Raw genomic sequence first — 12,167 nt, 5'->3', positions numbered from 1 at the left:
TGTAGTTTTGATGTTAGAGTCTCCAGGCTACAGGGCTTCAGCCTGGCCCACTGGCCTTGTGCATAATATAAGCTAAGTCGGAAGCATGATTCTGCCTGTTGGTGCAGCATTGGATATCTTTTGTCTCAAGCAATGTTCACAGGGATTCCTATGAGGTAGGCAGGGCAGGAATAGTCACTTCATTGTAGAGCATTCACTGTACTTCGGAAAGGGGAAGTGATATCCGCCCAAGGTCACTTGACAAGTGAGGTGTGGCTGTGCAAGCTGTTCATGCCCTCCTCCCTGGGCCCTTCACTGTCCCCTCCCCCCCACACTCCCTGCACTGTCTCCCATAAACAGCAAAAACCAGGAGCCACCTATGCCAGAGAGACCAAAGAGTAAACGCCTGAGCAGAGAAACCAAATTTATCTTTAAAGCAGACCGTAACTGAGGCTGGGATCACCTGAACGGGGGCATCTACTCTTCCAGGTTGACCAGAGTGGAAGGTCTGCCAGGACAATCAGTTTCACCTGAGAAGGGCAGACTCCATTGTGCTCCTCCCACCTGCCTGAGTTCCCAGCAGCCAGAGCAGGAGAGCTGAAGACAGGATGCAGGAAGGAAAGAACTGGATCAACTTTTATTTGGTTGTTAAACGGCAACACACACTTTAATTCTTTTGAAGGGTACAAAGGAGTAGGCAGTAAAAAGTGTCTTTCCCACCCCCATTCCGCACCCTCCCTCCCCCACTCCTCGGTCAGATCTCCTCCCAGGAGGTAAACACTACCTTCTCTTATGTTCTTCCTTCCAGAAAGAGTCCTTGCATATATATATGCAAATAAGAATCAAATTAAAATCCACTTCCTCCCCTCCCTGTAATTTTAGACAACAATGTTGAACAAGGGAATCAGCAGACTGTCATTCATTGCGCATCTTCTACCCCAATACTCAACCCCTCTGAACCTTGCTGTCCTCGTCTATAAAATGGGGTGAAAATCCCTCCCAGGGTTACTACGTCGATGAAGCTGGTCACAAAACTATATGAATAATCTTGATTTTATTTCTGTTAAATACTATAAATAAATATGGAAAAGGCCTGGGTCGTTGTGAGGAGGAAGTGGGCCAAAGGAGTAGACACATCTGAGCCCATTCCCAGGCTCCTAAGAGTGTCAGGATGCCCCCAGAAGAATGGTAGCTGGTGGTCTGAAGATGACATTCCTGGCTTGGAGGCCTGGGCCTTGATACTGTTGTAATCTATCACATGCTGGTCCTGGGGATCACCCCATGCATCTCTGTTCTGAGTCCCTTGCGCCCAACCCAGGATCAGATTTATATTAAGGGTCCCTTCCCACTTCTGAGCCAGAGAGAGGCACCTCAGCAGGGCTAAGAAGTCACTGACATCAGCCCAGCCAACCAGTCATCAATCTGCACAACTCTATCTGGGGCTCTGGAGTTCAGGGCCTGGGAGAGGGAGATAGAGACAGGCACAGAGATGTGGGGCAGCCAGGCAGATGGGATGCCAGACTCCTTGACAAAGTCAATCACATGCAGGGCCTGACTGACCATCCCTTCTACTCTTGCTGGGTACAGGGTCCCAGGTGGGATCCTATGTCTGTCCACCCATCCACCCACCTGTCTTCAAAAAACAGCCTGCTAAAGCCTAGCCAAAGACAAGCCCTGCCCTTGGCACAGGGCGACATCCTAAGATGAATCAGATTGGGCTGGCTGGAGCCAGTGGGTGGAAAGCAGAGGAAGTCCCAGGTAGAGGGCGCAACAAGGACCAGGACTCGCTGGTGGGAAAATGCTGGGCCAAGGCAGGCACCGATATGGAGTGCAGGGTGGAGGGCTTGAGCTGCCTGCAGATGTGCTGAAGGTCATACAGCATCAAGGAGAAGAAGGACAAATGGTGGTCTGTAAAGGAATAGGCAGAGTCCCTGATGATAACACTGGAGACAATGAGAGGGGAGTGGGCGGCAGGCCTCAAACCTGGTTCTGTGGGCAAGTCAGTTGGTGTCTGTTCCCATACCCACTGGTTGATGTCACCTGCCCCCACTTCCCCTTTGGGGGCCCTGCTTCCACCTGGGTAAGAGGTTTAGATTGCTCTCACTCTCCCCCACTAGTCCTGACGGAATGCCTCTATGCCAGGGCTCCCAGACCCCCCACACTCATTGGACCCCCTTGCCCTGAGACTCAAGGGGAAATGGTAAAGAGTGCAGTGTTTGGATGAGACAGACTGGGTGTGAATCCTTCACTGCCTTGCTGGATGACCTTGGACAGAGAACTTCATCTCTCTGGGCCCCAGGAAGGTCTGGAGTACCTAACGTTGTAGGGTAGCTGAGAGGGTTAAACGAGAGGAAGGCCCAGCACCTGCCTGGCACACAGGGAAAGCTCCAGCTCTGGTCATTGGTGGTCAGTGCCATTAGGGTTTAGAGCCCAGGTCCCAGGTGGCGGAATTCAAGGCTCTGGGACAACCCTGGGAAGGGGAGGGGGCATGGAGGAACGGTGCCAGACCACAGCACGAGGCAGAGACTCATGTCTCAGCGCCCATCCACTTGCTGAGCAAAGAAGGGAGAGTCATCGCCAGGTGGGTGGTGTGGGGGGAGAGGCTTATCTCCCCCTGACCCCCCATCTCGAAGGCTCCCGACTCAACGCCCGGACGGCGGCGGGGGTGGGGCAAGGCAGGCTTCTCTCGCCCCGTTGGTGGGGTGGGGGGGCGGGTCCCCTGGAAACTGCTCCTCCCGCCCGCCGCCGCTTTAAGAGGCTGCTCTGCGCTGCAAGCCGGGCCGGAGTCGCAGTCCAAGCGAGCGGAACCGAGAGCCGAGCGGACAGGTGCACTGCTGCGGGGACGGGAACGGCATGACCGGCCACCACGGCTGGGGCTACGGCCAGGACGACGGTAGGCGCAGACCCTAGCCCACCCCAACCCTCTAGATCTTGCCCCAGATCCTCACTTCCAGCTGAGGATACTGGACCCGCAGGACCCCACCTCCGGCCGGACTGGGACCCCCCCCCCCTCCAGTCCAGCCTTGGGAGCGCGGCCCACCCAGCCGGCTCAAGCACTGGCTCCCCTGTGCTTGGCGTAAAGTCCGCTCGGCGCCCCGGTTGGACTGCCGCGAGCGAGCGACCAGGAGGCTGAGCGCGTCCTGCCGCCTCCTACGCGCAGCCCCTGACTGCCGAGCTCGCTCCGACCCTCGCGCTCACTCACCCGAGGTGGAGGTGTTCCCCGGCGGCTAGGGCGGAACGCTGTGCGCCGGTGTCTGTGCGGGGAGCGCGCACCGCATGTAGTGGGGACCTCGGGGAAGCTGGTCTCCGCGTGGTCAAGGGCTCGTTGTCCCCGGGAGAGAGTTGCCCCGCGGAAGTGTCCGAGCACCTTGTTGTGTCATGAGGGCATGGGGCAGTTGGGGGCGCATGCATGTGTGTGAGTGATCACTCAGAGCAGGGTGTCTGAGTACGTCCGGGTGGGAGCCGTGAGAACCTGTGGGCCACACGGGCCTCCTAGTCTTGATCCTACCTCAGTTTCCTTAGGGTGCAGTGGAAGACAGAAGAGGCAGAAGGTGAGAGCCAGATGACTTGAGTGTGGGTCTAGGGCAGGTCAACTCCATTTGGGGGCTATTTCTCACCAAGTAGGGCAGGGAGAGTTGGGGAGGGCCCAGTCCTGGGGCATTTTCCCTCATTCCCCGAAGGACCCAAGATCCAGGCTTACAGGAGGATCCTGGAAACCCAGGCAGTACAGGTGGGGGTGGGAAGAAGAGAAAGTGCTAGGGGGAGAAGCATCCCCAGCCCTCTTTCTCTGAAAAAAAGGCAGTTACTCTGAGGGGGGATGGTTGGGCTGAAGTCTGGGGGGTTAGTAGTTTGCAATGGGCCATAGGGAATCAGTGAGGTGCTATGGAGACTCTGGCCCCTTCTGGGGCCCCAGGAACACAGGAGCATATTTGAGGGAGGAAACTCCAGATCTTCAGGGCATGCAGGAGCTGGAAAGAGGAAAAAGGCATTCAGAGAATGGCAACAGAGAGGCACAGAGATGGAGAGAGGCAAAGAAAAAGCAGGTTGACAGAGCCCATAGAAGATCATCCCGCCTCCCCCTGCACTTGCATGCACAGCTCTGAGCCAGCTTCCAGGTGCTGTCCCTGGAGTCCTCAACTCCAGCTGTCCTTGCTAGTCCTGCCCACAAGCTCTGAACATCCAGTGTCCTGCATGGCCCTGCCCCAGCCAACCTGAGTGGCTCAGTCTAGGGGCAATGAGGAAAGGAAGGACAGAGGACAGAGGTGCTGGCATGTGGTCGTGCTCACAGGGCTTCAAAAATAACCCAGTGGGGCTGGGCCGCGATTCTGAGTCATCCATTGGGGACACTGCTCTGTCGGCACCTGCTGCTGTTTTCCCAGGAAAACTTAAGAAGCCAAAAAGGGGGAGAAGCACCAGCCGGCAGTGACTCTAAAAATAGGCTGCATCTCAGGATGTTCCCCAGGGAGATGCGGAGCCTCTCAGCTGCAGATGGAGCCTCTGGGAGGCAGGTGGTGGGTGCCCGTGGGCGTGGGTGTGCAGGTGTGGGTGTGCACGGGCATGTATTTTGCTATGGGCCCTTCATGCAGACCTGGGTTTGCAACAGGGGTGTTTGCGTGTGAGGGTGCATATGCATGTGCCAAATGCGGTCGGCAGGGCTGTGTGTGTTTGTGCACATGCGTGTTGCTGGGCCTGGCGAGCCCAGGTCACTGTGCACCCATGTGCTCCCATACAGGGATCTCTCTGGACCTGTAAGCATGTGCCTGGGGAGGGCACCTGGGGGCAGTACATGCACATGCTGTGTGTTTACACCAATGCTTAAGTGTGCATTTGCGCACCCACATGTGTGCATACAGGGCCCTCAGTTCCCTCATCTGTGAAATGGTTATCATGGTAGTTTCTGCTTCACAGGGTGGTTGTGAGAAGTCAGTGAACAAATGCGTGTGACAGAGTGAAAGCTAGGCTGACGTGAGCTTTTGTTATTATTATCCCAAACACCAACACTAAAGCTCTCCGGGTGCAGGAAGAGGCCAGGTACCTCAGAGGACTGGGCGCCTCCCTGAGTGTGTGTTGGACGTTGGGGGGACTCACTACCCATCACCACTCCTGAGCTTGTAGCTGTGTTATGCTCCCTTCCATGCATTGCCTGTCTGGGCTCACTAAGAGCCCTGGGAGGTGAGTTTTAATGAGACCATTTCACAGACAAGGAAATGCCGGTGAGCAACTCCTGCCGAAAAGCAAGACAAGAAGGCAAGAAGGGACAAGAACTGGATAAATGGACACAGGGAACCTGGAGTGAAAAGGGGAAGTGTGCTGTCACATAGTAGGGACTGCAATCAATGTCACAAAGCAGTATGAGAAATTAACTTGAGCTGTAAACTTCCACCTAAAGCACAATAAAATAAGAAAAAGAAAATGGAGGCTGAGAGGGGAGGTGGCAGCGCTGGGATTGGAGCTCCAGGCTGCACAGCCCCAAAGCAGGGCTCCCCTCTGAAACGATGCCAGGGAGACCAGCCCCTGTGTGTGCCCTCAGCCTGCAGTTCGGAGATCTGAGCTGGCCTGAGCCCTCCAACCCCCCACCTGCAGGCCCCTCACAGTGGCACAAGCTGTATCCCATTGCCCAGGGCGACCGCCAGTCACCCATCAACATCGTGTCAAGCCAGGCTGTGTACTCACCCAGCCTGCAGCCACTGGAGCTTTCCTACGAGGCCTGCACGTCCCTCAGTATCACCAACAATGGCCACTCTGTCCAAGTGGACTTCAATGACAGCGATGACCGCACTGGTGAGTGTCCCCTGCCAGGACCTGGCATACCACCCCCCCATCCTAACCTTGGTTGAACAGCTCAGGAGGCACAGCATGCTGTGGTGGGAAAGGGGGGGCTTCCCTCTTACCAGCTGTGAAGTCTTGGGCTGAGCCTCAGTCTCCGTATCCATAGAATGGGAGCAATAAGACCCAGTCTCTAGGGTCATGGAGAGGAAAAATGAAAAAGTGAAATGATGTTTGGCATACAGCAGATGCTCAAGAAATACTGATTGCCTACCTTTTCTTCCATTTAGTGCTTTAGGTTGGGTTTGTTTTTGCTCACTGCCCCATCACTGACCCATGCAGCCAAAGGCTAAACCCTCCTGTCTGTGCAATATGGCCAGGCCCAGCAGGGAGTGAAAGAAATGGCCTGAGTGCCAGGTCTCTGGCTAAGGTCTCAGGCAGCTCATTTTTTCCTCTGAAAAATCCACTTCTCAGATGGGCAAGTGAAGGCTTAAGGAGCTGGGAAGTGTCAGGACCAGCCTGGTCCGGCTCCAAAATTCTCTCTGCCCAACCCACACACAACCTCAAGGTCCCAACTAGGTTGGTTCAGAGAGAGGCCAGGGGGAACTCACAATAGCTTTTTCGGAGGCCTCTTTGCGCTGGGATTAGAGTCCAGGTTCTTACATGATAAATTCTTGAGCAGAGGCCTCAGGAGTGATCCTTATGAAGGGATTTTGTCCTTATGACCGAATCTTTCGGGGGTGGAACGGGGAGAGGAGGGAACATGCTACAACTTCTTGTGTAAATACCAAATACACACTGAAAGAAATTAAGTTTCAAATAGGAAATCCAAAGGCAGAGAAAAGGGGAAGCCAGAACTTTAATGATGAAGGTAATCTTAATCACTTAGCCCTGAGTTCCCTAGTAGGCTAGGAAAAAAAGGAAAGAGGATCAGTTCTAGTTCTGCTGCAAGAGGGAGGAAGTCCAACAGGTCCTCAGGAGAGAGACAAAACATTTCCTGGTACTGAATTCTAAGAAAAGCCTCTCATCCAGAGCTTTGAGGATAGGACCTGGCATCCTAGATAACCCTACATGATGGCTTATGAAGGATCGGTTTTCAGATGGCTGTCCCTTCTAACACTGAATGGGCACTGAGTGCTCAACTCAGGTATCATTAGCTCAGTGAGGGCAACTGTGTTGGGGGCAGGGCCAAGGGACGTGCCTCTACACCATTAATTATCCAGCCTGGAACAATCCAGAATGCCCAGGCCTGATGGGGCAAGGAGCCAGTGGAAAGAGGCTCAGAGGTGAGAAAATTAGGGCTCCGCCATTCACTGGCTGTGTGGACTCAGGCAGGATACCCACCTACTCCGGCCTCAGTCCCACATCTGTCCAGTAGGGATAACAATGTGGCCCCCCTCAGGGTTGCTGTGGGGGTTAAATGGGTTAACGCAAGCAGAGTGCTGGAGACACAGTGAGTGCACAGTGAATGACAGCAAGTCCTGTGGTCAGGACAGAGGGCAGAGGCTGAGGGAGCTGGGCTCAAGGGTCCAAGAGGGAGTTCCCTCTCAGGCAGACCTCACTATGGGGTCCCGGTAGGGTATGCTCAGAGGGGCAAGCTCCCTCATGCTATATCAGGGAGCTTCCCCTCCAGGCCCAGGTGGTCCTGCCTCCCCAGGATGGGGTGGCCTGATTGGGGCCCTGCCCAGGGCCACAACCCCCAGACTTCCTTTGTTACCTAGACAGGCACTGCTTCTCAGATAAGGCAGGGCAGCAAAGAGGGCCTCTGGGCTGCCCTGTCCTCCTCCTCAAGGGGCTCACAAGGAATGAGGCCCTGCCCTGGTCACCCATGGTAGAGGGGCCCAGTGGAACTCTGAGCCTGGGGCTGTCACCTGATCCAGAGGCTCACATTCAGGCCCAACTGGGGTGCCCTTACTGCCAGATCCCTTTCAACTGGAAATAAAATCAGTCCCAGGAGGCCCTGTGCATGGCCCCAGCTCACTGGAAATTGGGGTGGGAAAGCCACAAAACTAGTATAAGCAGGAGTCCCCCTGAAGAGGTCATTGGTAGGTGGGAGGACACTGGAGGGACCTGGGCCTGGCCAGGAGAGTGGGACCCCTACAGCCTCTTCCTCTGGGGTAACACTGTCCTGGGGGCCCCATTTATTCCTCTCCATTCCATTTGTTCCAACATTCTGGTAGAGGCAGTGCTTCCTAGTGATTAGGGACTTGGGCTTTGCACTCAGCGGACACAGGCTTATATCCTAGCTCAATGCCTTGCTATGCGACCTTGGGCAGATACCTTGCTCTCTCTGTGCCTCAGTTTTCTCCTTTATTTAAAAAAAAAAAAAAAAAACCCATTGCCGTTGAGTCGATTCCAACTTATAGCAACCCTGTAGGACAGAGTAGAATTGCCACATAAAATTTCCAAGGAGAGGCTGATGGATTCGAACTGATGACCTTTTGGTTGGCAGCCAAGCTGCTCTTAACTACTATGCTACCTGAGGTTAAAGAGGTTCTGTCCTTTTGGGCTACTATGACGACTAAACAAGATAATTCTTTGTACCCAGAACTGGGTCAGGGCTCCCAGTACGGAAGGCCTATTGTTAGTGGTGATAGAAACCTGGAAGGTGAAGGCCTAGCCTCCATGGGAAATTGGGCAGGAGTAAGGACAGCCAGATGGAGAGGTGTTCTCTGTGGGTCCCAGATTTCTTCCCTGGCCCAACTAAGAATGTAGGCAGCTGAGTGGAGACTGACCCAAGTCAAGTCAGCCCAACACATTTTCCAAATGAAGAATTTATCCCCCTCCTGAACTGCCGCCCTGGTCCTGGCACTGCTGCCAGCTGGGCGTGTGGATCCTCTCACATCAATGCCACCCTGCCCCGCTTCTGCCCTCAGTGGTGACTGGGGGCCCCCTGGATGGGCCCTACCGGCTCAAGCAGTTCCACTTCCACTGGGGCAAGAAGCACGGCGTGGGCTCTGAGCACACAGTGGACGGCAAGTCATTCCCTAGTGAGGTAAGGGCCCTCACCCTCCTGAATCCTCTGCTACTTGGGGAAGGAGTGGGGCACTGGGCCATCAGGAGCATGAGGGGTACCTGGTGTGGGGTTCTGGGGAGGGTGAGGAGACCACCCAGGGACCTGGGAGAGAGGGCCCTTCATCCCACTCTACCTACTGCTCTCCTGGTCTTTATGCCGGAAGGAGTTTCCTGAAGGGAAATCCAGTCCCACAGCACCCTTGCTGACAATCCCTCAAGGACTCTCCACCATTAGTAATTTCTCAGCCAGATATTCAAGGCCCTATTTGAATTGGCCTTTCCCAGCCTCATCTTCCCTCTGACCTTTCCCCATAGAGACTCACGTGTGATGAATCCCCTCCCCACACCTGGCTCCTTCATACCTCTAGGCTTTCGCCTTTGCTTTTCTCCCTGGAGTGCCTTTCCGCAAGGGCTCCATCTGATAACCCCTACTTATTCTTTGTATTCAGCTGCAGGCACCACTTCCTCAGAGGGGAGCCACCAAGCATGACCATTATCTATTTCACAGCTAGTTAGGGCCTGAACCAGATTCCTCTGAATCCCCTGAGGCTCAGGAAAGGGTTGGGCCCAGAGCAGGGTGGATCCTACTGTGGATCTCCTGGGCTCCCCTGGGTTCCCCTGGGTTCCCCTGGGCTCCCCTGGCCTCCCCTGGGCTCCCCTGGCCTCCCCTGGGCTCCCCTGGCCTCCCCAGGACCCCAGTGCAAAGGTGCCAGATGTCTGGTGGGAGTGAGGAAAGCCTGACTCAGAGCCCCCACTGCCCTTGGAGGTGCTGATCACTGGCTTGGCCCATTGCTGCTCCTGTAGCTGCACCTCGTTCATTGGAATGCCAAGAAGTACGGCACCTTTGGGGAGGCAGCCTCAGCACCCGACGGCCTGGCTGTGATTGGTGTCTTCTTGGAGGTGAGTGGTCACTACCTGGAACCAAGAGGGGCGTGAGAGGGCTGGCACTGCCCCCAGTTCCAGATCACAGTTAGTGTTGGGCTCACATTGCCCTCTCCTTCGCAGACAGGGGACGAGCACCCCAGTATGAACCGCCTAACAGATGCGCTCTACATGGTCCGGTTTAAGGTGAGACCAGGAGAGGTGAGAACAGCCTGGTGGGGAGGGTGGAAGAAGCAGCATCACAGAATAGGCCTATCCACTCCTCCATTCTAGCAGCAAACCCTTGCTGAGAGGAAGGGTGCAGGTCAGCACCTGCAGTGCTCCTACGGCTGACTCCTCTTCATCTAGGTCAGTGGCTTCTTAGGTGCCCAGCCTGCAGCCTGGCTGGGTGTAGGATTAATTGTACCTTGTCACATTAGTGGAAACCCTGGTGGCATAATGGTTAAGTGCTACGGCTGCTAACCAAAGGGTTGGCAGTTCAAATCCGCCAGGTGCTCCTTGGAAACTCTATGGAGTGGTTCTACTCTGTCCTATGAGTCGGAATCAACTCGACGGCACTGGGTTTGGTTTTTTTTTTTTTTTTTTGGTTCGTCACATTAATGGCGGGCTGGCAGGCAGAACCCAGAGCTTAGGGAGCAGGCAGCTGAGGACAAGGGAGAGGACATGGAGGCCAGCAAGCTCTAGGAGTCGAAACTTTTACAATACAAGCCAGCAAGTGGAGGGAGCCTGGCTCAGGCTGGAAGATGGTATCTGGGATAACAAACATTTGCCCATGATTTGCATCAGTGGACCAAGGAGAGGCCAAAATCCAGCCAACAGAAATGGGTGGGGAAGCTGCTGGTCTGTCCTGATGGGAGGTCTGTGCTGATTTGGGGGTCCCCCCACCCTGCCCCAGGGCACCAAGGCCCAGTTCAGCTGCTTCAACCCCAAGTGCCTCCTGCCTACCAACCGGCAATACTGGACCTACCCCGGCTCCCTGACGACACCCCCGCTGAGTGAGAGCGTCACCTGGATTGTGCTCCGGGAGCCCATCAGTGTCTCTGAGAGGCAGGTGGGTCCTCCCAGGCCCCCAGGCAGAAAGGAGCTGCACTCAGGCCACCCTGAGTGGTGCAACTCTCCCACCACAGCCTGAGGTCCCACCGTCAAGGCCGCACAACTATGGCTAACAAATGTTTGGATTCTTGGCTGGCAGGCAACTTAATTCTTAGTCATTAGGACCTAAGCACAGGCCAGGAAGGGAGACCCCTAGGTCCTGGGAAGGATCTAATAAGTCTTAGAAGCAATTGAAACTGGAACTGGGTGGAACAGACTCCCAATTCAGAGGCCTCTTAGTAAGTAACTGAGGTTGGGGGCCCAAAGAGGAGCATGACTAGTGAGGAGTAGGGACAAATCTTAGGGGAAAGAGGAGGGAGGGACAGAGCTGGCTTGGGCAGGGTATACTAGATGATGCATCTGGGGTCAGAGAGGACCCCAGCATGCCCCATTCTGCCCTGAGCATCCTCCTCTGCCTCCTCAAGATGGAGAAGTTCCGGAGCCTGCTTTTCACCTCAGAGGATGATGAGAGGATCCACATGGTGAACAACTTCCGGCCACCACAGCCACTAAAGGGCCGTGTGGTCAAGGCCTCCTTCCGGGCCTGAGCTACCCACCTGACCAACCAGCCATTAGGGCACCATCTTCCCAAGGGCTTCCATGTCAGCAGACACCAAACCATCTGAGGCTCCCTGTCTGGGGGGTGCTGTGGACCCCCTCAAGCCAGCTTGCTCCTTGCCTACCATGGAGTCTTCTTGATGGGACCTTCAAGTCAGGGGCTCCCTTCAGCTGCTCTGGGGACAAGAAGAACAGGAGCTGAGCAGGGTCCAGACCCAGGGCTGCTCCACTCTCCCAGACCCAAAGGCCCCTGAGAGCATTCTCTTGTTTTCCCCACTGGCAGTAGCAGCAGCCCGCCTAAGCCCACACTGTGATGGACAAGCCTGTGCTCCCTGGGACAGGCAGCTGGCACTGCCAGAAAGACTCAAGCAATAATTAGAGGTGGGCAGAGCTGCCCTCTCAGTGTTACCTCTTCTGCAGGTCCCCTGCCGTGCACACACCTCACTGTCAGGCCATTAAAATCAGCACCCAACCTGCTGGAGGTGACATGGCCTTCTCCCTCCAGCCACCTGCTGCGGTGGGCAGGCCTGGCTACAGCTTATGTAGTATCTCCCCTTGTCCCCTACCCAGCAACCAAAGCCACTCACATGTCAATCCATCCCATGTATGAATTAATAAATTTCATTCCTTCATGCGACAAATACTGGTGGAGCGAGTATGTTCCCACTGTTCTTAGAATTGGGAAACCAAAGTGATGTGTCAAGACAGAATGTTGGGAGGGACATAGGCACCAAGCAGTCCATTACAGTGAAGGTGGGGGTTATAAAATGGGATGTGAAAGCAGAAGAAAGGGGAAGCCTACCTTGTTTGGGGTTGCCATGAGTTGGAATCAACTAGACGGCAACTAGTTTGGGCTTTTGTTTTGTTTACCTTGT

At 55.0% G+C, this 12,167-nt stretch overlaps 1 protein-coding gene across 1 annotated transcript; it reads left to right on the top strand.

Moving 5' to 3' along the window:
• Positions 1-2,832: 2,832 nt before the first annotated feature.
• CA7 (carbonic anhydrase 7) lies at positions 2,833-11,418 on the top strand. The gene is made up of 7 exons (XM_003417135.3): positions 2,833-2,872; positions 5,563-5,760; positions 8,622-8,740; positions 9,565-9,660; positions 9,766-9,828; positions 10,538-10,693; positions 11,160-11,418. Exons 1-7 carry the CDS (start codon positions 2,833-2,835, stop codon positions 11,280-11,282), a joined length of 795 nt encoding a protein of 264 aa, XP_003417183.1. The 3' UTR covers positions 11,283-11,418.
• Positions 11,419-12,167: the final 749 nt, after the last annotated feature.

This window comes from Loxodonta africana, chromosome 21 (genome assembly GCF_030014295.1).
Source record: "Loxodonta africana isolate mLoxAfr1 chromosome 21, mLoxAfr1.hap2, whole genome shotgun sequence".
Taxonomy (NCBI): domain Eukaryota; kingdom Metazoa; phylum Chordata; class Mammalia; order Proboscidea; family Elephantidae; genus Loxodonta; species Loxodonta africana.
This window is presented reverse-complemented; position numbering and strand designations above follow the sequence as displayed.

What these genes read in the sequence shown, in the direction of transcription:
- CA7 (XM_003417135.3), top strand. Translation starts at nt 2,833, where the DNA reads ATGACCGGCCACCACGGCTGGGGCTACGGCCAGGACGACG. An exon ending in TGATTGGTGTCTTCTTGGAG is followed by an intron (nt 9,661 to 9,765) that starts GTGAGTGGTCAC and finishes TCTCCTTCGCAG; the next exon opens with ACAGGGGACGAGCACCCCAG. An exon ending in TCTACATGGTCCGGTTTAAG is followed by an intron (nt 9,829 to 10,537) that starts GTGAGACCAGGA and finishes ACCCTGCCCCAG; the next exon opens with GGCACCAAGGCCCAGTTCAG.